Source organism: Sinohyriopsis cumingii, chromosome 5, assembly GCF_028554795.1.
Source record: "Sinohyriopsis cumingii isolate HCF-2022 chromosome 5, ASM2855479v2, whole genome shotgun sequence".
Taxonomy (NCBI): Eukaryota; Metazoa; Mollusca; class Bivalvia; order Unionida; family Unionidae; genus Sinohyriopsis; species Sinohyriopsis cumingii.
In genome coordinates, this window is record NC_142965.1 from 36,844,772 (window position 1) to 36,870,709 (window position 25,938).

The 25,938-nt window shown below is 34.3% G+C and overlaps 1 protein-coding gene across 1 annotated transcript in view; it reads right to left on the reverse strand.

Annotated features, from left to right (window-relative positions):
* Positions 1-767: 767 nt before the first annotated feature.
* LOC149798946 (propionyl-CoA carboxylase beta chain, mitochondrial-like) overlaps positions 768-25,938 on the reverse strand; it is a 111,138-nt gene continuing 85,967 nt past the window's right edge. The window contains exons 10-17 of the mRNA XM_089957870.1: positions 25,563-25,683; positions 24,367-24,448; positions 22,642-22,765; positions 19,328-19,435; positions 16,054-16,154; positions 12,081-12,179; positions 10,949-11,045; positions 768-3,769 (exon numbers count right to left, since the gene is read on the reverse strand). Of these exons, the coding sequence (XP_089813996.1) occupies positions 3,648-3,769; positions 10,949-11,045; positions 12,081-12,179; positions 16,054-16,154; positions 19,328-19,435; positions 22,642-22,765; positions 24,367-24,448; positions 25,563-25,683 (854 nt within the window). The 3' untranslated portion in view covers positions 768-3,647. The remainder of the gene's footprint in view (positions 3,770-10,948; positions 11,046-12,080; positions 12,180-16,053; positions 16,155-19,327; positions 19,436-22,641; positions 22,766-24,366; positions 24,449-25,562; positions 25,684-25,938) is intronic.

The following is a 25,938-nucleotide window of genomic DNA, read 5'->3' on the forward strand; positions in this document are numbered from 1 at the left end:
TGTTGCACAAAATACTTTAATGTTACCACAAACTAAAAATTCGAAAAAATGCTTCGAGTAACTTAATCTGCGTTGGAAGTATCAATCATAACTTGCACAAATCAAACCAGATTCATCCATACAAATTAATATATCCAATGACCCAGTATGCAACGTTCCTCTATTTCCAGATTGGTGTTCCCACCTCCATGATATCCTGCAATATGTTCGACTGCAGTAATGGAAAGAGTCTCTTACACAACAATCAGATCATAGTAACCTAACTTTTACCAGGCTATTTTATTTTAAATGGGACAGCTCCATTGGTTTAAGTGATCAGAGTGTGGGAGGTTGCAGGTTCAAACCTCCACCAAGTCATACCAACAACAATGGCACTAGCAGTTGCCTTGCTTGGCACTCAGCACTAAGAAGTTATTGTCAGGACTGGACTGCCTGTTATCAGGTTAATGACTGGGTGGGACATGATGCAACATGTCTGCGGCATGATGCCCCAGTGCTAGGCATCACTATCAACTGCCACACTGCAGACATTGTAGCAATATGGCTAAAATTGTTAAAGCTATGTTAAAAATATATTTAAAAACCCCATAAATGTTCCCACGTTATTTTAAATGAATAGTTTTATTCAAAAGAATTAATTGTTACAACACCATTCTTATTCCAGTCATATCCTTTCTTAATAATCTTCATTCATTTTGTATGTATATGTGATGTACGTAAAACACACAAAATGCCAAAGCATTCATACAAAAAGAAAACAAAGACAATTTTGCCCTTTTAAAGATATATATTCTGTTTTATCTGAAGAGTAACTACTTATTCCATTAACTATGAGACTGCCATTTTCTTATAAAATAAGCTTAGTGTTTCAATTTAACAGTAAATGATCTGAAGAAAGGGAAAAACATTTGACAAGGTGAGCAGTACATAGCCTAATGACAGAAGAAGTGTGGAGTTCATCCACTTTCTGCAAAAGACACGAGTGTTAGGATACTGTTTTTAAACACAGCATAAACAAAAAAGTGGATTAGGCTAATAAATATTTGGAATCTCTTTCAATACATAACACTATGATCTTAAAATCAAATTTGCAAAAATGCCACACAAAAAGTGAATTATGCTTAAAAATAAACTTTCTTGCCACTGTGAAGTTTTCGAAAGTTAGATAGTCTACAGGTACATCAAAACATGGGATTCATGTAGGTCAACACGTTCCTCAAAACCCTGAATACTAAAATCAGACCCGTCTGATTTATGCTGTAATATATCACCTATATCTGTCAATCAGTGGCTCCCACTGCTTGTGCGAATCCTAAGAGATATGGAATTGCAGGAGCTACTGAAATACAGCTCCACCTGACAGAAAAAAAATTGAAATTGATAACTGAAAATAACTGGTTTTGATTTCTTTACCCGACTTCTCTCACTATGATGATGCCTCTAAGGACTAGTATATATAAATGATGTTAATGTTAATAAACCAAAACTGTCAGAATTTTGATTGTCAGAAGCTAAACCTGAAAACTAATCAGCTGCATGATGAACTTGAAAATTATTATTCCTTAAACAGAATTAAAGATATAAACTGGCTCTAACAGAGTACCCATCTTGGACATACTAAATACTGAATGACAAACTTAATATGGTGTATGGGAAATTTCCACGTCATATAATTTTAACACTTTTCATGACCTCAGCATAATCAAATAAAACAAACAAATCAAATAAATTCAGCATAATCAAACAGAAACAATTCAAAATTGCAAAATTAAAAAAATTAAACTTGCAAATTTGGTCAATTTTGGGGATTCATAAAAATGCAATGTCACAGAAATTTCCTATTCATACAGTATGTAAATGAATTTGCAACAGATTAGAGTCTTCAACAGAGCAAGTTACATATATCTGTTTTATACTCCAGGCTGATTTCTATCCTTAGAATACACAGTTGCCAATATACAGACATTAATATTCAAAAAAACTATAGCTAGATTCACATATCTGTGCTTATCACCGGAAATCAATGTCTCTCAGATCTTGTCTTTTCGTAACTTTGGCAGTAAAGATATATGATATTACAACATATACTCACTTATGAATTTGATCCAATTGCAATCTGCATAAAGTCAGATCTGCCATCGCATAATGTACCAGCAGATTCAGGTCTATTCAGTTTGTCAGAAGTAATCAGTAGAACAAATAATAAAGACCTTGATCAGTAGGCACATTATGAGACGGCAGATCAGGACCAGACATATAAGCAAATATCTATGGTATGTTATAACACAGGGTGCACCGGGACCATATTTTCACAGCAAATATGTAAACTCTACAGGAGGTAAATGTAATTTAAAAAAAAAAAAATCAAGGCATTACAATATTTCTGTTACACTGAATAAAATCAGTGTTTTCTGGTGAGTTATATAAGAATTATTAAATCTGTGATACCATGATACAAATTTTATGAGATTAGATCGCTTTAATTCCTTGTCCATCCAGATTTACAAAAGAAATAACGTCCAAATACCATTAAACAAAATATCCTGACTCTACATTCCTCTAGTTCTTCTGAATAATGACCAGTTTAAGATACTAAACTTCAATAAAAATGTAAATTTTACTAGACAGATTAGCCTACTGAATAGCCTAGTGAATAGTCTACTGAACAGTCCACTGAATAGCCTAGTGAACAGCCTACTGAATAGCCTAGTGAAAAGCCTACTGAACAGCCTACTGAATAGCCCACTGAATAGCCTAGTGAACAGCCTACTGAATAACCTAGTGAATAGCCTACTGAATAGCCTACTGAATAGCCCACTCAAGAGGAAGATTAATGCCATCAACCTAATTAAAGGACACAATAATGTAAAGTGGTGTATTTAAAGATCATATAATGAAAGCTACCATCAAAAAACCTTTAAAAAAGTTCTTGAAATAGGTAGCTGAGAATATGATCAGGAATTAATGTAAAAAATCTGGCAGCAATAAAAAAAGAATTTCTTTAAATTTATATGCAACCTTAATACATGTACTGAATTACAACCCTTGAAAGAGTTAATTTTCACTATAAAAAAGTGGGTCTGATGACAATGCCTATAAAAGAACACATAATTAGTAGTATAACAGTGGTGCTGAAGTATGAGAGTTAATTCAACTATTTCTTCGTGTCCTTTTAGGATGCCAGGACTCTGTACAGGATTGTATTCAATTCAAAGGATAGAATGTATCCTTGTTGAATGTATGCCTATATGATGAACAATTATGGCACTTAAGGCAGATGACTCATAAAGGAGAAAATATAATATAACAATGAAAATAACAATACAAAAGTAAATAACTCATTTGTTATGAGAGGTTCACCATTACCATGATGTAACCATTAGTGGAGATGCGACTGGTTTCTGTTTTTTTCTAAAACAGTTTTTAAAATGCATTATTAGGTATAGAATAAATTTAATACATGCTTCACATCAACAAGACAAGATCAACTGGACATCTGAAAATATCACTGGATCAAAACTAAAATAATAAAAAATCAAAGCTTTGGCCTTAAAGAATCAGCAACCTTAACATTAATTGTTACTTGAAAGCCATCAGGAAAAGGGGATTTTATTGCAAGGGTTGACTCTGGTACAAGGTGTATGCCTTTACAATGGCATGTTGGCATGCTTCTTGTAAGGATTTTCTCTCTTCTTCCCAGCCAATGCTTCCAAATCTTGGCAGATCCTTCGCCTTGTAGTTCTAGGTTCAATTATATCATCAACAAAACCTGCAAAAGTAAAACAACTATGGTTCAACCCTGTATAATAATTTCTTTGACACCTCTTTTGGCAATACAAATACCTTAAGTGTGTGATATTTGATGGGAACATGAGTGAAAATCTGCACAATATTTAACTCTCACTGTTCAACTTAATTTCTTTCCCAAGTCTGTATGAAACAAGGGTATCCCTTTTCCAACAATAATTACATCAGTGTATTCAAACATTGAGAACACTTATGATCTGGAAAATTTGTGTAATATGGTAAATAAAACAGGATAAAAAGCAATATGAACAGTTTGAAGAATCTGTGTAATATGGTCAATTAAATGGGATCAAAGGCAATATAAAAACAGAATGGAAAATTTGTGTAATATGGTAAATAAAATAGGATAAAAAGCAATACGAACAGAATGGAGAATTTGTGTAATATGGTCATTTAACCAGGATCAAAGGCAATATACGAACAGAATGGAGAATTTGTGTAATATGGTCAATTAAACAGGATCAAAGGCAATATACGAACAGAATGGAGAATTTGTGTAATATGGTCAATTAAACAGGATCAAAGGCAATATACAAACAGAATGGAGAATTTGTGTAATATGGTCAATTAAACAGGATCAAAGGCAATATACAAACAGAATGGAGAATTTGTGTAATATGGTCAATTAAACAGGATCAAAGGCAATATACAAACAGAATGGAGAATTTGTGTAATATGGTCAATTAAACAGGATCAAAGGCAATATACAAACAGAATGGAGAATTTGTGTAATATGGTCAATTAAACAGGATCAAAGGCAATATACAAACAGAATGGAGAATTTGTGTAATATGGTAAATAAAACAGGATCAAAGGCAATATACAAACAGAATGGAGAATTTGTGTAATATGGTCAATTAAACAGGATAAAAAGCAATACGAACAGAATGGAGAATTTGTGTAATATGGTCAATTAAACAGGATCAAAGGCAATATACAAACAGAATGGAGAATTTGTGTAATATGGTCAATTAAACAGGATCAAAGGCAATATACAAACAGAATGGAGAATTTGTGTAATATGGTCAATTAAACAGGATCAAAGGCAATATACAAACAGAATGGAGAATTTGTGTAATATGGTCAATTAAACAGGATCAAAGGCAATATACAAACAGAATGGAGAATTTGTGTAATATGGTAAATGAAATAGAATCAAAGGCAATATACAAACAGAATGGAGAATTTGTGTAATATGGTCAATGAAATAGAATCAAAGGCAATATACAAACAGAATGGAGAATTTGTGTAATATGGTCAATGAAATAGAATCAAAGGCAATATACAAACAGAATGGAGAATTTGTGTAATATGGTCAATGAAATAGAATCAAAGGCAATATACAAACAGAATGGAGAATTTGTGTAATATGGTAAATGAAATAGAATCAAAGGCAATATACAAACAGAATGGAGAATTTGTGTAATATGGTCAATGAAATAGAATCAAAGGCAATATACAAACAGAATGGAGAATTTGTGTAATATGGTCAATGAAATAGAATCAAAGGCAATATACAAACAGAATGGAGAATTTGTGTAATATGGTCAATGAAATAGAATCAAAGGCAATATACAAACAGAATGGAGAATTTGTGTAATATGGTAAATGAAATAGAATCAAAGGCAATATACAAACAGAATGGAGAATTTGTGTAATATGGTAAATGAAATAGAATCAAAGGCAATATACAAACAGAATGGAGAATTTGTGTAATATGGTCAATGAAATAGAATCAAAGGCAATATACAAACAGAATGGAGAATTTGTGTAATATGGTAAATGAAATAGAATCAAAGGCAATATACAAACAGAATGGAGAATTTGTGTAATATGGTCAATGAAATAGAATCAAAGGCAATATACAAACAGAATGGAGAATTTGTGTAATATGGTCAATGAAATAGAATCAAAGGCAATATACAAACAGAATGGAGAATTTGTGTAATATGGTCAATGAAATAGAATCAAAGGCAATATACAAACAGAATGGAGAATTTGTGTAATATGGTAAATGAAATAGAATCAAAGGCAATATACAAACAGAATGGAGAATTTGTGTAATATGGTCAATGAAATAGAATCAAAGGCAATATACAAACAGAATGGAGAATTTGTGTAATATGGTAAATGAAATAGAATCAAAGGCAATATACAAACAGAATGGAGAATTTGTGTAATATGGTAAATGAAATAGAATCAAAGGCAATATACAAACAGAATGGAGAATTTGTGTAATATGGTCAATGAAATAGAATCAAAGGCAATATACAAACAGAATGGAGAATTTGTGTAATATGGTAAATGAAATAGAATCAAAGGCAATATACAAACAGAATGGAGAATTTGTGTAATATGGTCAATTAAATAGAATCAAAGGCAATATACAAACAGAATGGAGAATTTGTGTAATATGGTCAATTAAATAGAATCAAAGGCAATATACAAACAGAATGGAGAATTTGTGTAATATGGTCAATTAAATAGAATCAAAGGCAATATACAAACAGAATGGAGAATTTGTGTAATATGGTCAATTAAACAGGATCAAAGGTAAATACCTATATAGCTCTGAACACGTGTAATCTGAATCAGGCTTTAAGTATTTTCCTTATTTCTTAACATACTTTTGATTAAAAGCTTCACAAAATAGTTATTTTATAAAACATTTAGACAATTACCATTTATAAGAATTTCCTATAGAAATGATTCTGCATTGTTTCAATTACTTTCCAAAAGCAAGTCAAGCTATATCAAGGGGAGTAAACAATCTGAGTCCTATCATTTCCTCCGATGATCAGAATAATGTCCCTTTATATAACTACACAAGCCTTTCAAAAGCAAAAGGCCAGGATTCTTAAATAAAGTACTTTATTATTAAAAACACAATGAATCTTAGTAATCAATATATATATTGTATAAATTATGCCATAGGCTTCAGAGAGAAAACAAAGCAAAATTTTTAAAAATTCTGAGATATATTTATGAAAGTCATGTACACTCTACATCACTTGCTGTACTCAAGTATGGCATAATATTACTATATGACTGAAGTTTGTACCATGTTTGCTTCCCATCGTTTCCACTGAACGCTTGTTTAAGCTAGTCTCTGATCAATTACTGATTTGCACCTGTTGCCTACTTCATAAAAGGGTATATATATGATGCATGCGTTTGTGTGCAAAACCTAACCAGCTGTATCTCTGGCCCCACCTCAGCCTCAATGTTTCTTTTGGGGATAAAAGTATACAATGCTTTCTTTATTATTTTTAAATACTGGAATATAGGAATGATTGATAGCTGATGCAAACCATTTCTTTACGTTTTCTTTCATATTCAGTTTGCAAGTAAGAATAAATAAAGTTCACAGGTCTTATCCTAATACAAAGTAAATATTGTCTTCACTTGTCATTCAGTCTGATAAAGTATTGCGAAGCCCATCACTAGTCGAATGTAACATAGGGTGTAACATAACATGTAAAATGAAATATTTTTCTACCTATAAGAATACTGTGAATGACACATTAAAAAACCTGCTCCATGCTTAATTGTGCTCTGTGCAGAGAAGCTAATGTTTTGTTCAGAAACCACTTTTCTTTCTTCAGTCACAATGACCATGACCTTTGTCTAGACTCAGAAAAACTATTTCTCCTCTCATCCTGTCTGCACCAAACAAAACTTTAATACTTATTCATCTCTGGGCCAAGTACAACTTTATTACTTATTCATCTCTGGGCCAAGTACAACTTTAGTACTTATTCATCTCTGGGCCAAGTACAACTTTAGAACTTATTCATCTCTGGGCTAAGTACAACTTTAGTACTATTCATCTCTGAGCCACATAAAAATTGAGTACTTATTCATTTCTAGGCCAAGTAAAACTTTAAAACTTAGTCATCTTTGGGCCAAGTACAGTTTTAGGACTTATTCATCTCTGGGCCAAGAACAACTTTAGTACTTATTCATCCCTGGGCAAAATACAAGTTTAATACGTATTTATCTCTGGGAAAATTACAATGTTAGGACTTAATCATCTCTGGGCCAAGTGCAACTTTAGTACTTATTCATCTGTGGGCCACATAAAACTTTAGTACTTATTCATTTCTGGGCCACATAAAAATTGAGTACTTATTCATTTCAAGGCCAAGTAAAACTTTAGTACTTATTCATCTCTGGGAAAAGTACAGTTTTAGGACTTATTCATCTATAGGCCAAGTAAAACACTTATTTATCTCAAGGCCAAGGACAACTTTAGTACTTATTCATCTCTGGGCCAAGTACAACTTTAGGACTTATTTATCTCTGGGCCAAGTACAACTTTAGGACTTATTTATCTCTGGGCCAAGTACAACTTTAGTACTTATTCATCTCTGGGCCAAGTACAGAATTAGGACTTATTTATCTCTGGGCCAAGTACAACTTTAGTACTTATTCATCTCTGGGCCAAGTACAGAATTAGGACTTATTCATCTCTGGGCCAAGCACAACTTTAATATTTATTCATTTTGGGACCAAATACAACTTTAGTACTTATTCATCTCTAGGCCAAGTAAAACTCAAGCACAACTTTAGTATTTATGTGATAGCTCATTAAAAAATGAAACTTTCTCCACATTAAAATTAGACAAATTTACTGTGAGGTGTCATTGTAAGTGCAAATACCATTAGGAAATAGAAGGCCATAACTGAAAATTATTGATATGAAAGCCTTGTCTCTTGCTGTATATTTATCTAAGGAGCCATGTATTATGACATACTATTGTCATGATTCTGACCCATTTTTGTATCAGGCATGCACCAGGTACATGTGGTTCTTTAGCAACAGCATAAGTAGTCACATGGAGAAGTGTACCGTGTTCAGTACAATGAGAATATGGGCAAGTAAAATATTGCAACTCACTCATCTCAGGGGCAAGTGCATGCAGATATTTGTCTGAGCCCTGCATTGACATTCTGAACCCCAAATCGACAGGCTTATTCCTTTCTCCAAAAATGTTAGCCATTCAAAAAGTTTGGTCTAGGTTTGTTATGCTGAAGTAATGAAACAGACCTGCCAACCCTGTGTTTTCCAGAAGTGTGATTCAAGACATGTACTGACATCAAATATGTTCAAATCAAAGGTTTGTAAAGTTTGCTTTAGCCTTAATTACCTCCAGTACAGTTTCAAAAACTGAAGTTCCAAACCCTACGGAACTCAATGACTTCTTAATATCTCTGAATTTGATGTAATCCTTAAAAAAGAGAGCTGTGGTGATGGCAATAATCTTTTACGCTGTGTGACATAAATCAACACACAATGTCCACTAAACATAATTGTTGCCCTTCCTGCTTTTTGCCCAAAGAATGTATATATTCCATTTTATTCTTCTGGTCTATTAAAACATTTTATAATTTACTGGGACCACTTGCTTGTTTGATGCCAAATAAAAAAAGCAACAGTTTGATCATACAGACATTTTGAATTTCAGAATGTGTGTAGTTTACATCATCTGAGTACTCTGATAAAGTATGTTTCCCTGACCAATTCCAATTAATCTAATATAAAACCCAGATCTTAGTTAAACATGGACAAGCCAGTATCTGGATTTTATTGCAAACAATCAAATTTCCACAATTTGTGCCTTTATTCATGACTCCATTTTTTAAGATTAATTTCCATAAGACTTGTGGCAAAATCAAAGAGTTTGGCAGGTCTGATAAATAGCATAGACTACATTTTTCTCTTTCATAGAGTGACCTAGACCCTTGACCTCCAAATTAGTAGGGTTCACGCTATCCACACAATCTGATAACCATAGCTGGTAGTTGTTGTAGTTGTTGTAGGGTTTAATGCCATTTTTCAGAATACGATAGGCGATACATGGCGGCCAGTATTAATGGTGGAGGAAGAACCCGGGAAAATCCCGGAAAGAACCACCGACCCATGAGAAGCTCATAGCTGGTAGAGAAATCTAGTTAATATATGGAAACAATTTTTTTCTTTTTCCAGTCAGAGATCTGGAACTTTGACCAACTGATCCCAAACTCAATTAGGGTTCTTTCACATCCAAAAGTGCAAGCTATCCGAAAGCTCTAGTAACTGTAGATGTTACAGAACTAGTTATTGTGCAGAAACTATTTTTCTTCTCTCAGTCCCTGTGACCATGATCTTTGACCCCAAAATCAATATATTTTCACTTTACCATAAGTAAAGTTCATCCACAAAGTTTGGTAACTGTGGACAAGTTGAGTTATTGTGTGGAAACAAGATCTCTTCTCTCAGTCACATTTACAGTTGGCATTGACCTTTGGCCACAAAATCGATAAAGTTATTTTCTAGCTCAGGTGCAAACAATATTCAAATTTTTCTTAACAGCAGATGGTGCAGAACTTGACCTTAAAGCTTCTGACCCTGAAAATCAATACGGTTCTGATTTTTCTATTCACCGAATTTGGTAACTGTAGGTCATGGACAACTTTAATAACTTATTATGCAGACATAAAATAGGTTAAAGATGGTAACATAAAATGTTTTGTCTTATGGTGGGCATAGAAAAATGCCCAAGTGGTATGTACACTCTGCTGATAACATGGAAAATAAAAAGTAGGTGATACTGTTTCAGCAACCAGTCATACTGTTCTGAACTGTATGCTCAGAAAGAAAAAAAAATTGTTAAGCTCACCTTCGTTTAGTTAGAAAAGCAAACATGAAGACTGAGCTGATTTTTAACACTGACCTTGACCTAGATTGTGGATGGATGCATGGACATACAAAGATGAGGTGTCAAAGAGATCACTATGTTGAACTTCCACCAAGGCGGATCTGACAAAAATACCAACTGCAATGCTGTTCATAAGTTTGGATTCTGTGGTCATCTGAAAACCATGATAGTCACTAACTGTAACTGAACTGTGAATACCTGAAGACAGCAATTCAACAAACACATCACTGCCAGTACCAGCTTAAAATGATACACATGTCTTGCAGTTTACAAGGGCAGGGGAAACAAAAGCTTACCATACTGAACTCCTTCTATTTACAAAATCTTTCACATGTTCACATACATTTATATATTATAACACAATTCATGTTAAATTACAGTCAGATATATTTTTCTGTGTAAAAAATTCTTATTTGATGAGGTTTAATTGTTTTCCATACCTCTAACAGCTGCTGGGAAAGGGTTGGCAAACTTCTCGACGTATTCAGCTTCATTTTTAGCCTGATCCTTTCCACGGAAAATAATGGACACAGCTCCCTGTTGAAATACCAGAAATGGTAGAAAGTAAGATTGAACATAGTGATTGCATTTTCTGCCTAATTTTAGCAAACTAACTTTCTGTATTATAAATCTTCTGAGACAAAAAATATGCAGGTACACAATTTCAAATTTTTGATGTGAAAAGATCTGTAAAAAAAGAGCCAAATGTAAGAAGTCATTATTATTGGAATTTACATGTTTGTAGTGCATACCGTCTAGTTTTTTTTTCTGGCTGCCCTGTTCACATACCCCATAAGATTTCAGTCCATGTGCAATCAAATACTGACTTACAAATAGAGCCAAGTGAGCAAAATAAATACTGACTTCCATTCTCTTCTCTTTATTTCTGTTTAATTCTAAACAAAAAAAAAAGTGTCAAAAGGCCACAGATGCCCATGCCAATATGGAGGCTTTGACAACAGTCTAGTTCAAGTTGCAGTGTCAAAGTTCTATAAACAATATGTCTGTCAAACTTTTCAAAGAATACTGTAAACGTTAAACTTAGCCAAGGTCTTTTTAATGTACAAGATTGATGCAGGATTTAGTTTCAACCTGTGAGGTCCTTGAAAAGTTACAATTTGCAATGCAGTAACAAACTTCTTAGTTAAATTGGGTCTGTAACTCAAATTTTGACACAAATATGTAAAGCAATAAAAATGACCTGGACCTTCTTGGTATAAACATAAAATGTGGTTTACATTTATCAAGTCTTTTATCAGTATCATTCTAAGCTGAAATGGATTGAAGATTGAAGGGCAAACTTCTATATCCAGGGCAATAACTCAAATTTTAAGATCAATAAACTAAAATCAAACCTGAACAACATTTCCTTAATATAACACTTGACATTAAATTTAATTCCATAAGTTCATCAAATGTTATTGAGCACATATGGAATTCATGATTCAAGGACAAGCTTCCAAGTCCTATAAGGGTTGTAACTTAAGTTACAAAAGCCTCCATTTTTGTTGAGGTAAGTAAAATAAACTTAACCCTGAGCTCAGATTTGAGTGTGTCTGGATGTACACTGACCTTAGCTCCCATAACAGCAACCTCTGCAGTTGGCCATGCATAGTTAGTGTCACCCCTGAGATGTTTTGAGCTCATCACATCGTATGCTCCACCATAGGCCTGAATAAAAAGTACAAATTACAATATAATGTGTTTAGTAGCAATGAAATTTATCACAAGAATTCCTTAATAAAACTATGCCATAAATTGCATGCAGTGTGTGCCATACTGTAGTTTTCAACACTCTTAAGTCCAATGGATACAATCTTTTCACATAACTATACAGATTTTTGTGTTTCTCACTGATGTTGCTACATGTTATTCTTATATGTAATGCCATAATATGTTGCATAATATACAGCAACTCTGAGAACCACACAAAAATGGTCTTGATGGACATATGATCTTTGCAGGTTAGAGTTATACACATAGATCACAAAGAAAAAAATGAAGTATAGATACCAAATATAGACACTGACAGATAGAGAGAAAAACATAAAAGATGAAAAGCAAGAATTTTGTGAAAAGATAGAAGTAGAAATATATCCACTCTTAACAAAAACCAGTTTCTATATGCACAACTACACCAGGGTCCTAATGATTAGCAGAACTAGTCATGTTGATCTGGTGGCAGGCAAACTAGAATGGAAATTTTGAGTGGTTTCTAAAACAAGGTGGTCATGATATGTAAGTTTTTGCCAAAAAGGTAAAATAATAATACGATGTGTAAACAAGAGTCTCTCAAAGAGTCCAATGCTATACTGCTGAAGGAACTAATGCTAGTTTCTCAAAGGGACCAATGCTATATTGTTAAAAAAGAGATTCCAGGAATATAAAGTTTAGAAATGACAACTGTCATGGCCTGAAAATCAAATCAGGTTATCATTTAAAGACCATGCTCAAAGTATGTAAAATAATTAGGTCAACTTGAAAAGACCAAGCTAAAATTTAGTGTCTAATCTAGTCGGGTCATCCTTATAAGACTATGCTAAAGTGTCTAATATAATCAGGTCATCCTTATAAGACCATGCTTAAGTGTTTAATCTAGTCAGATCATCCTTATAAGACCATGCTTAAGTGTTTAATCTAGTCAGGTCATCCTTATAAGACCATGCTTAAGTGTTTAATCTAGTCAGGTCATCCTTATAAGACCATGCTTAAGTGTTTAATCTAGTCAGGTCATCCTTATAAGACCATGCTTAAGTGTTTAATCTAGTCAGGTCATCCTTATAAGACCATGCTAAAGTGTCTAATTTAGTCAAGTCATCCTTATAAGACCATGCTAAAGTGTCTAATCTAGTTGGGTCATCCTAATAAGACCATGCTAAAGTGTCTAATCTAGTCGGGTCATCCTAATAAGACCATGCTAAAGTATCTAATCTAGTCAGGTCATCCTTATAAGACCATGCTAAAGTGTCTAATCTAGTCAGGTCATCCTTATAAGACCATGCTAAAGTGTCTAATCTAGTCAGGTCATCCTTTTAAGACCATGCTAAAGTGTCTAATCTAGTCAGGCCATCCTTATAAGACCATGCTAAAGTATCTAATATAATCAGGTCATCCTTATAAGATCATGCTAAAGTGTCTAATATAATCAGGTCATCCTTTTAAGACCATGCTAAAGTGTCTAATCTAGTCAGGCCATCCTTATAAGACCATGCTTAAGTGTTTAATCTAGTCAGGTCATCCTTTTAAGACCATGTTAAAGTGTCTAATCTAGTCAGGTCATCCTTATAAGACCCTGCTAAAGTATCTAATATAATCAGGTCATCCTTATAAGACCATGCTAAAGTGTCTAATCTAGTCAGGTCATCCTTATAAGACCACGCTAAAGTGTCTAATATAGTCAGGTCATCCTTTTAAAACCATGCTAAAGTATCTAATCTAGTCAGGTCATCCTTATAAGACCATGCTAAAGTGTCTAATCTAGTCAGGTCATCCTTTTAAAACCATGCTAAAGTATCTAATCTAGTCAGGTCATCCTTATAAGACCATGCTAAAGTGTCTAATCGTCAGGTCATCCTTATAAGACCATGCTAAAGTGTCTAATCTAGTCAGGTCATCCTTATAAGACCATGCTAAAGTGTCTAATCTAGTCAGGTCATCCTTATAAGACCATGCTAAAGTGTCTAATCTAGTCAGGTCATCCTTTTAAAACCATGCTAAAGTATCTAATCTAGTCAGGTCATCCTTATAAGACCATGCTAAAGTATCTAATCTAGTCAGGTCATCCTTATAAGACCATGCTAAAGTATCTAATCTAGTCAGGTCATCCTTATAAGACCATGCTTAAGTGTTTAATCTAGTCAGGTCATCCTTATAAGACCATGCTAAAGTGTCTAATCTAGTCAGGTCATCCTTATAAGACCATGCTTAAGTGTCTAATCTAGTCAGGTCATCCTTATAAGACCATGCTTAAGTGTCTAATCTAGTCAGGTCATCCTTATAAGACCATGCTTAAGTGTTTAATCTAGTCAGGTCATCCTTATAAGACCATGCTTAAGTGTTTAATCTAGTCAGGTCATCCTTATAAGACCATGCTAAGTGTCTAATCTAGTCGGGTCATCCTTTTAAGACCATGCTAAAGTGTCTAATCTAGTCGGGTCATCCTTATAAGACCCTGCTAAAGTATCTAATATAATCAGGTTATCCTTATAAGACCATGCTAAAGTATCTAATCTAGTCAGGTCATCCTTATAAGACCATGTTTAAGTGTTTAATCTAGTCAGGTCATCCTTATAAGACCATGCTAAAGTGTCTAATCTAGTCAGGTCATCCTTATAAGACCATGCTTAAGTGTCTAATCTAGTCAGGTCATCCTTATAAGACCATGCTTAAGTGTTTAATCTAGTCAGGTCATCCTTATAAGACCATGCTTAAGTGTTTAATCTAGTCAGGTCATCCTTATAAGACCATGCTTAAGTGTTTAATCTAGTCAGGTCATCCTTATAAGACCATGCTAAAGTATCTAATCTAGTCAGGTCATCCTTATAAGACCATGCTTAAGTGTTTAATCTAGTCAGGTCATCCTTATAAGACCATGCTAAAGTGTCTAATCTAGTCAGGTCATCCTTATAAGACCATGCTAAAGTGTCTAATCTAGTCAGGTCATCCTTATAAGACCATGCTAAAGTGTCTAATCTAGTCAGGTCATCCTTATAAGACCATGCTAAAGTGTTTAATCTAGTCAGGTCATCCTTATAAGACCATGCTAAAGTGTCTAATCTAGTCAGGTCATCCTTTTAAAACCATGCTAAAGTATCTAATCTAGTCAGGTCATCCTTATAAGACCAAGCTAAAGTATCTAATCTAGTCAGGTCATCCTTATAAGACCACGCTAAAGTGTCTAATATAGTCAGGTCATCCTAATAAGACCATGCTAAAGTGTCTAATCTAGTCAGGTCATCCTAATAAGACCATGCTAAAGTGTCTAATCTAGTCAGGTCATCCTTATAAGACCATGCTAAGTGTCTAATCTAGTCAGGTCATCCTTTTAAGACCATGCTAAAGTGTCTAATCTAGTCGGGTCATCCTTATAAGACCCTGCTAAAGTATCTAATATAATCAGGTTATCCTTATAAAACACTGATAAAAGTGTCCAATTGAATCAGGTTATCTTTACAAGACCAAACTAAAAGTAACTTTTGTACCTAAGCAATTTACAGTGATGACAGTAATTTTTGCACCAAAACAGTGAATGGCAATAACTTTTGTACCTATACATATAACATACCTTTTCTGATGATGAGAGCAAGTTTTCTAGCTATACAATTTCCAGGTACCATATCTTTCTGGTGAAGACAGTAATTTTGTACCAATACAGTTTACAGGTAGCATATCTTTCTGGTGAAGACAGTAATTTTGTACCAATACAATTTACAGGTATCATATCTTTCTGGTGAAGACCGTAATTTTGTACCAATACAGTTTACAGGTACCATACTTTCTGGTGAAGACAGTAATTTTGTACCAATACAGTTTACAGGTAGCATACCTTTCTGGTGATGACAGTAATTTTTGGGACAGTAGCTTCTGCATAAGCAAAGAGAAGTTTAGCTCCATGTCTTATAATTCCTCCATATTCCTGATGGGTTCCTGAAATCAATAGAAATTTTACATAATGAAGACCTTTCCACTAAAGACACTGCATACAGTAACCTTGTAAAGGAAGTGTTCTAAAACAGGAAATGGAGCAACTTTCAGGGCTCACCATTACAAATGCTATGCTTTTTTATAAGAATATTAACCCTTACCACAAAAGAATCTGAAATCCTTTAAATGCAAGCGGTTCAACTGGACCTGAGATCACTCACCTGCATGACATCTGCGTTATACCAAAATGCAAGAGCAGTTGACCAAGAAATCTGGGTCACAAGGATGCTGTCTGTTTAAACTTATTCCGAGGCAGATGTTCTAACCACTAGGCCACCGAAGTGGTCGCATGGAATGTGGTGATGTGTTAACACAAAAATGTTAACAATGAGATTAATCTCAGTTGTGGACAGATGGGCATGCACAATGATGTCAAAACATGAAGACTGAGGTTAAACTCGGTTGTGGAGAGAGAGGCATGAACACATGTAAAAACTTTCATGAGAAGTAAACATTTTACCATTGAGGTTAATCTCAGTTGCAGAGGGATAGGGATTCATACAGATGCTAAGCTGATCAATATACTGAGCTTCAAGTGAGGCAGGCTTGACAAATATAATAAGGTATCCACAGACCAAAAATCATATTTCAGTCATTCTCCATGATAAGACCTGGGGACCAGTCCAAATATATTATTCTAAAAGCTGGAGTTGGCTAATTTTCAGATAAAAATTTCATGAGGACATTTTTGTGAACACTGTACAAATAAGGGTAGATGTATCACTGGATCAATATGGCATTTCAAACAGTGCAGTTTCCCAGTTATGTGGACATAAACTTGTGTACAATTTTATTTTCTCTATAAAAAAAAGGGCAATAACTACCATATTTCACCCAATACTCTCAATGTATGTTTAAACATAGTGAGTAAATTTCTTATCTTTTTAACTCATCATAGTAGGCACAAAATGACAAATCAAAGAGCTAATTCCATGTATGAACATAATAGAAGAGTTAGCTCCCTTGGGGTATGTCGCAAGCTCTTCACTTTTTTTGGCAGTGCAGTCTCTCTCCAACATTGTCACACTCTCTAATGCAAGACATAGAATCAGCTGCCATGTGTGGTAACAAGTTCAAAGAAAATAATAATGCTTTAGACAAGCTTCAGTAACTAACTTCCTCCAATCAGGGCTGTTAGCTTTTCTCCATTTTATGTACTAAATATTCAAATGAATCAGAACAACTGATGTAAATGTTGATAAAGCAATGGATTATTTCCACTTATCATAATTTTTTAAAGTTCTCAAGACACAGAAGACTTTGTAAGAATTTATTAATCAGCAGTTCTCTTTCTACACAGCTGTTTAATAATGACAGCTAACAAGATTTACATTGTTAGAGCACAATTCTTAGATGTCCAATGATAGTTGCTATATCAGATATCTGAATGAACTGATGTAAGGTCATACCAAAATCCATGCATAGGGTATAACAAAATCCATGCATAGGGTATGACAACATCGATACATAGCGTATGAAAAAAATCAATGCACAGGGTATGAAAAAATCCATGCATTGGGTATAACATAATGAATGCATCAGGTATTTTAAAAAATCCATGCATAGAGTATAACAAAACTGATGCAAAGGGTATGACAAACTCCATGCATACGGATGACAAAATCAATGTAGAGGGTACTGTATAACAAAATCTATGCATAGGGTATAATAAAATCCATTCAAAGGTATAACAAAATCCAAGCATAGGGTATAACAAAATCCATGCATTGGGAATGACAAAATACATACAGAGGGTATGAAAAAATCCATGCATGGGTTATAACAAAATCAATGCATAGGATATGATAGTGTAATGACAGAGATGACAACTGCATTCTTTCTTGTACAAAGATTTTGTAATTTTAAAAACTTCAAAATCTAATTATCATAAAGGAGCCGGTGAAAACTTTCTTTTTCCAAATGGTGATAGGTTTATAAACAGCCAAATATATTTGTATTAAATATATTGCAAAACTTTGTGACAAAAATGAAGGGCTGGGATTATCATCCAATAAATATATAACATGCATCATGTTTATTAATCACTGGAACAAAACATGTCTTTGTCAATATACTGGTAAGAACAAACACCAAAACCAGTTCATTTACATCTGTTTGTTTTTGATGATTTTAACAACACTCTGAATGGATTATTGGCTATATCATGCCCCAAAAATGGGAGCTAACTGCTTTTCAAGCATATACTGACATAATTGAATACTCTCCATTCATAGCTTATGGTGGTAGGTGCAGAAGTTGCTATACAAATAAGCCATTTTTGTAAGCCACTGTGGGTAATTTATGCATGGCATTATGGGTATAATTGATATTAGGTTCTCCACAGCCATATTTGTGCTGCCATGCAATTAAATGCTAATACATAAAATTCCTTTTAAAAAAATGTCACTGATAATTGTGTCTGTGTGTGTGTGATTTGGATTTTTAACATAGCTTTAACAATGTTTCAGTCATATCGCTAAGGTGTCTGCAGTGTGGCAGTTTATAGTGATGTCTAGCACTGGGGCATCATTCCACAGACATGTAGCATGATGTCCCACCCAGTCACATTATCCTGACACCAGGCCCACCAGTCCTAACACTAACTTCTTAATGCTGAGCACCAAGTGAGGCAGCTGTTAGTAACATTTTTATAATTCTCTGATATGACTTGGCTGGGGATCAAACCCACGACCTCCTGCATCCGAGGCGGATGCTCTAACCACTAGGCCACTGGAGTGGTCACTGATAAAAGTGGTGGACTAGAAGAACACTTTAGCAGTTTTATTCACAATGCTTGCAGAAAAACTCCTAACATGGATTTACAATAATGTTTAATTTGTACAGGAATTTCTAGATATAACATTATCATCTACAATTTAAACTGACATTCATTTGCCTGCTCAAAATAAATCAGCTCTTTCCTTGCCAAAATCTGTAGTTAACATTTTTATTTCATGAAGTAATTTGTTGAAAACTGAAAGGGTGTACAAATGGACTTTAGACTAGGACATGTTAAGGCATGGTGGAATCTGCATCACTTTTGATTCACAAATTATACACAAAAAGAAGTCAGCATGACTCTTAAGTTATTGAATCAAAAAAAGACATCATCTTACCTGGTAAGAATCCTGGAACATCAACAAAAGTAACGATTGGGATGTTAAATGCATCACAGAATCGAACAAATCTGGCTCCCTTCACAGAGGCATTGATATCAAGGCAACCTGTAAGATTTATTACATGGTCAAACTTCCAAATATTCAAAGAACATGTACATGAAAACATAAAGCAGAACTTTGGACACTGGTATAAAATTTGATTGACTGAGCTGTTCCAAACAGTACTATATATCCTCCTTTTGCAAATGCTCAAACAATAATTCACTAAAAAATGTTTGCAGAATAGATTTTCATCAGAACATGTCCACATACTTTAAAGATTATTTTTAGCTATGTTAGCCATATTTGATGGATTAACATCATTTTTGTGTGTGTGTGTGTGTGTGTGTGTGTGTGTGTGTGATTGGATTTTTAATGCAGATTAAACAATTTTTCAGTCATGGTGCTATGATGTCTGCAGTATGGCAGTTTACAGTGATGTCTAGCACTGGGGCATCATGCCGCAGACATGTAGCACATGTTCCACCCAGTCACATTATCCTGACACCAGGCTGACCAGTCCTAACACTAACCTCTCAGTGTTTAGCATTTAGTCTAGACAGTTGTTGGGACCATTTTTATAGGTCTTTGGAATGAATTAGCTGGGGTTTGAACCTGTGACCTCCCACATCCAAGGCAGACACTCTAACCACTAGGCCACCATAGCAATCTTTACTTAATGGAGATTTTTGAAAAATATTCAAACTGCAATTATGGACAGATGACATATGCTTGTTGTAACAAATGATGATCAGTATTATCTGTATAAAATGGCATCTACATGCCAGGATTCTTTGACAAATTTTATCAAAATCACATCAACATTTCTGAGGTTGTTTTAAAAAAAATTATTTTATAGTGATTGGCACAGCACCTCATTTCTGTGATTAGTTCAATACATAGAATGGTTCTCTCATTTCTGTGATTACTTCAGTACAAGGAATGGCTTTCATTTCTGTGATTACTTCAGTACAAGGAATGGCTTTCATTTCTGTGATTACTTCAGTACAAGGAATGGCTTTCATTTCTGTGATTAGTTCAATACATAGAATGGTTCTCTCATTTCTGTGATTACTTCAGTACAAGGAATGGCTTTCATTTCTGTGATTACTTCAGTACAAGGAATGGCTTTCATTTCTGTGATTAGTTCAATACACAGAATGGTTCTCTCATTTCTGTGATTACTTCAGTACAAGGAATGGCTTTCATTTCTGTGATTAGTTCAATACATAGAATGGTTCTCTCATTTCTGTGATTACTTCAGTACAAGGAATGGCTTTCATTTCTGTGATTACTTCAGTACAAGGAATGGCTTTCATTTCTGTGATTACTTCAGTACAAGGAATGGCTTTCATTTCTGTGATTAGTTCAATATATAGAATGGTTCTCTCATTTCTGTGATTACTTCAGTACAAGGAATGGCTTTCATTTCTGTGATTACTTCAGTACAAGGAATGGCTTTCATTTCTGTGATTACTTCAGTACAAGGAATGGCTTTCATTTCTGTGATTACTTCAGTACAAGGAATGGCTTTCATTTCTGTGATTAGTTCAATACATAGAATGGTTCTCTCATTTCTGTGATTACTTCAGTACAAGGAATGGCTTTCATTTCTGTGATTACTTCAGTACAAGGAATGGCTTTCATTTCTGTGATTACTTCAGTACAAGGAATGGCTTTCATTTCTGTGATTACTTCAGTACAAGGAATGGCTTTCATTTCTGTGATTAGTTCAATACATGGAATGGTTCTCTCATTTCTGTGATTACTTCAGTACAAGGAATGGCTTTCATTTCTGTGATTACTTCAGTACAAGGAATGGCTTTCATTTCTGTGATTACTTCAGTACAAGGAATGGCTTTCATTTCTGTGATTAGTTCAATACATAGAATGGTTCTCTCATTTCTGTGATTACTTCAGTACAAGGAATGGCTTTCATTTCTGTGATTAGTTCAATACATAGAATGGTTCTCTCAATTCTGTGATTACTTCAGTACAAGGAATGGCTTTCATTTCTGTGATTACTTCAGTACAAGGAATGGCTTTCATTTCTGTGATTACTTCAGTACAAGGAATGGCTTTCATTTCTGTGATTAGTTCAATACATGGAAATGGAATGGCTCTCTAAATTCTGTGATTAGTTCAATACAAGGAATGGCTCTCTCATTTCTGTGGTTAGTTCAAACCAAGGAATGGCACTCTCCAATGGTGGGTTTCATGTTACGCTACAAAGTTTGTTGCTGAAGTTCTCTTTCATATTGTTTGAGGAGTATGATGAAATTCCAATATATATAATATCTGAGGTCAGTATATGAAATCTTCTATTGAGAAACAGTTGACTGCATGGCAGTTTCAATGCTTTATCTGCCCTTTCCATTACCCTTATTAAGAATGTAACCAGGAAGCCAACAGTACGGAATACTTTTTACAGATAATATGAGAACAATATGTTTCTATAAGATCCAAGATATTAATAGGTTGTCAAGATTAAGTTTGCAATGCTTTCAATATGAAAAGTAATCTAAAATGATGATAATGTACTTTTTGAGATGTTTCAATGTAGTATGAAGATTTAACTAGGTTGTAATTTCTGTGAAAAAACCTGGACAGAGGCTACATGGAAAACCTTATTTCACAACTACACCAATAAATATCCAGCTTACAACATTTCACTGAAATCTTTAAAGTGGTGTGGAAGGAAAGGCAAAGCTTTGTTATGAATAAGCAGGCATATGGATGGATGGACATTATGGTATAAATGTGTAATTACTATTTATCTATGTTCCTTGAAATGTGGGGATAGTCGAAATCTTCAAGCAGTTTTAGAGCAGAAGCGGTGAAAAGCTTAATTCTTAAAATTCCATCTTACCTGTATAACCAAGGAATGGGAAATATTTAATAAAGACAGGACTTGTTCATGTCATGGTGGATTCCTGTAACTGTCTTTTGATGGCATGTGTGATTTACATGGTTATGTCCCTTATACAATGTAAATTAGATATGTACCAATAAATGTAACAATGAAAGGACAAAATGCCAAGTCTAACAGAGGATATAACTCTATTATATGTGATCCAAATTTGGTGAAAACTGATCTTTACATGGGTCTTCTTAATGGACAGAACTGTATAAAATTTGCTTTCGATCAATGCAGTCCTTTTAAAGTTACCAAGTCGAAACAAAATTCCCTATGGATGGGATGGGAGTGAAGAGTCATAAAAGACACACTATATGACTTCTGCACAGATATGGTGGGGACATACACAAATTACCTGCAGCTACTTTAGGTTGATTGGCCACCATGCCCACAGTCCGGCCATTCATTCTTGAAAAGCCCACCACAATGTTCTTAGCATAGTTTGGCATAATCTCAAAGAAATTGGTATCATCAGCAACCTAAAATAAAGCAAAGTACAATACATGCACACAGAGTATCTAATGCAACTAGATACAAAATTTATGAAAGTTGCTGAATAATTTTATATGTTATGAGCTGTTTACAGAGAATGGTATACTGTATTATTCAACAAGTTTTAAGTAACTGTATATAGAAATACATACATTTAAAAACTGCATCATTCAATGAGAATACTTGTGATGTGGTAAAGATGTCATTGTGATACAGGATTTTATGATGTGACATTTATCACAATAATAAATGTTAACAAAATGTGATTAAACAGAATGCATTATGTAGGCAATACAGTTTATCAGTAGATCTCTGTACAGGACCTTTGCCTCCCTACCTAATGGCAAATAGCTCAATCCAAGTTATGCAAGGTCACAACTAAGTGGAATCTACCTAAGAACAAGATGTCCTACAGAAGCAGATTGCTTCAAGGGAACACAATCCTCTGAATAGCTTTAATTGTCTGCCTCTTATACATGCTCACCCACCCCTGTGTTAAAGCTGCCAAGTGTGATATGGTTGGTACTGAGATAAACCAATAGGAGTGGACCAATCAAATATAGCTAATTAGAGGGCTAAAACGAAATGAACGTGCGGTCTAAAAGTTAAGCAGGAAACATCCACCATTTGTAAGGGAAAACTTCACTATTTTGAGTGTCCTAAGAAAGGGAAACTGGTTGAAGTGGATTCTAAAGGTTGATTACTAGGTCAACTGTACTAAGAGACTGAAGACTTTATGTTGAATATATTTATTGATTCTTTACATTTTATAACATTTTTATCTATTGAATCTTGAGTTATTGTATGTATTTAGGGTATCAGTGCTTTGCTGACTGGGGGCTTGAAATTTGTTAATGCACACCTTATGCAGTATTATTTATAATGCTGTAGCTGGACCATGACCCCTCCCCTCGAAATGTTTACATATATAAAGTTAAAAATTTCATTTTGAAATGGATAAATTGGTTTCATGAAATCAATATCTAACAAGCTTATACATCGTGTTATGGCAGGTCAACATCTTGAAAACAAGTTTCTGCATTTGCTAATAGCAATCAAAAGTTTTCTCAGGCATATTTGATTTTTTTTTATAAGCCCAATGGGCACCTCGTTTAAATTATAGGAGGGGCCCCTCGGAAGTTAGAGAGATCCTGGGTATTGGGCTATCACATATTTTGGACACGGTGCCTACCAAGTTTCATTTCTCTATGTCGTTTTATTTGCACAATCATGCTGAAATGCCTACCCAGTTTCATTTCTCTATGTCAATTGGTTTTTGCTTCAAACGTGCCTAACAAATTTCATAAATGAAGAAACCAACAACAGTATGATGCAAATAGATTATCTGAAATCATAAAAGAATGGTTCATGGTTTTGTGTGCTGAACACCATTTTGCAGCCCAAATTAGGCTATGCATGATGGCCAGTATATTTCTGGTGGAGGAACAACCCAGTAAGACCATGGGAATAACCATTGACCCAAGGAAAGCTATTGTCAAGCTTCCTCACATACCCACACAGACAAAACTGTGACCTGGAGCCACCATGATAGAATCACCATATCAGTTATTCTATTACAGACACTTACACCCTGGATGACGTCCTTAATATCATATGCTGATGTAGACTCAAGAGGTACTACAGTGTCCAGGCCTGGCACATCTCGATCCCTGGCAAAAAGAAACCCAACTTATTACTTATAAAATGCCATTTATGCAAATAATATAGTCTACTCCTGCCAATCTGACAGAATTTGTCACATGAGAAAACATTTGAAAATCCTGACTTAAGAGAGTGGAAAACAGATGAGCTAGGATATAAGAAAACTACCTTTATGGCAATTGGAAAATACTGTTCCATCTTTGTACTCAATAATCTTTACTCAGCACACCTTCATACCTGATACTCTTCACACCTTCATAGTTGATATTTTCATTTAGCACACCTTCACACTAAACATTTTTCACTTAGCACACCTATGTAGCCTTCATTCTTATGTGATGTCATTGTATGGATTCTTACTCTCTTAATCAAGACTAATTAAAAAACAAGATCCATGTTACAAAATGACAAACATATATAAAACAATAGACTGACATATATTCCATTAATAATTTACTTAATAGATGCTGTCAGGTTTTGTTATTATCTAGACATAAAGAATGGGGGCGGGGATATTTATAACCCATTGGAAAAGGGTATGAGATGGAAGTTGTCAGGCAGCTCAATTCAAGTACCGGTACACTGAATCAATAAACATAAGAAAAATTCACAACACATCTTAAAATTTGAAAAGAAAATTAAGTTTTCCTTCAAATGGATGGATTAGTGCAGAATTTGCATGTATTCTCTCAGAACTAAAGACAGACAGGTGCATTCGTGAATATTTTGCTGCAAATAAAATGTTAAGTCCTTCACCCTAAAATATAATGTTGTATGAGCAATCGTTCCAAAAATTTGGTATTTAAACTGCTTTTAATTCCCATGAATGTAATGTGTGCTGGACTTTTGTCATTACTCAAACCTTTTTATCATTGATCTTAGAAGTGAGAACCATATGCTTGCTTGTAAATCAAGTCCAACTGCAAAATACACTGACAGATCTGTCATTACATTGCCAGTAAATCTAGATTAATGCAGTCTGATAGGAATATAAAACCAGCTCTGCCAGTGTATTTTGCAATGACAGATCAGGGTCTATATTGTTTGCATCTGTACTTAACTCAGATGAGAGCATATACAATAACTTCCAACACTGGAGTGATCTAGATCCTTTATACTTACCATGGGTCATCACATTCTCTAACAGGGGCTGGATCCTTGTTACTTAATGGCAGAAAATCAAAGAACTCCCTCACCTGCAGCAAGGCATCAACATCATTATCAAAAGCCTTGTGGGCCACACCTTAAAAGAGCAAAATACAACACCTTTCCTTTTCAATTTAAAAAAAAATACTTTTAAATAAACAAACCAAAAATGTCAATATCATAAAGGTGATTCTGCAACTTTTTGTATGTCATAGTAAATTCAACTGAAATAATAGATATTTATAAATCTTGCTACACCATAATAAAGAAACCTGAATTATAACAACATTTCTACAACATATAACAACAGAGCTTTCTGATATGTTAATCAACCTTACTTAACACTTCCTAA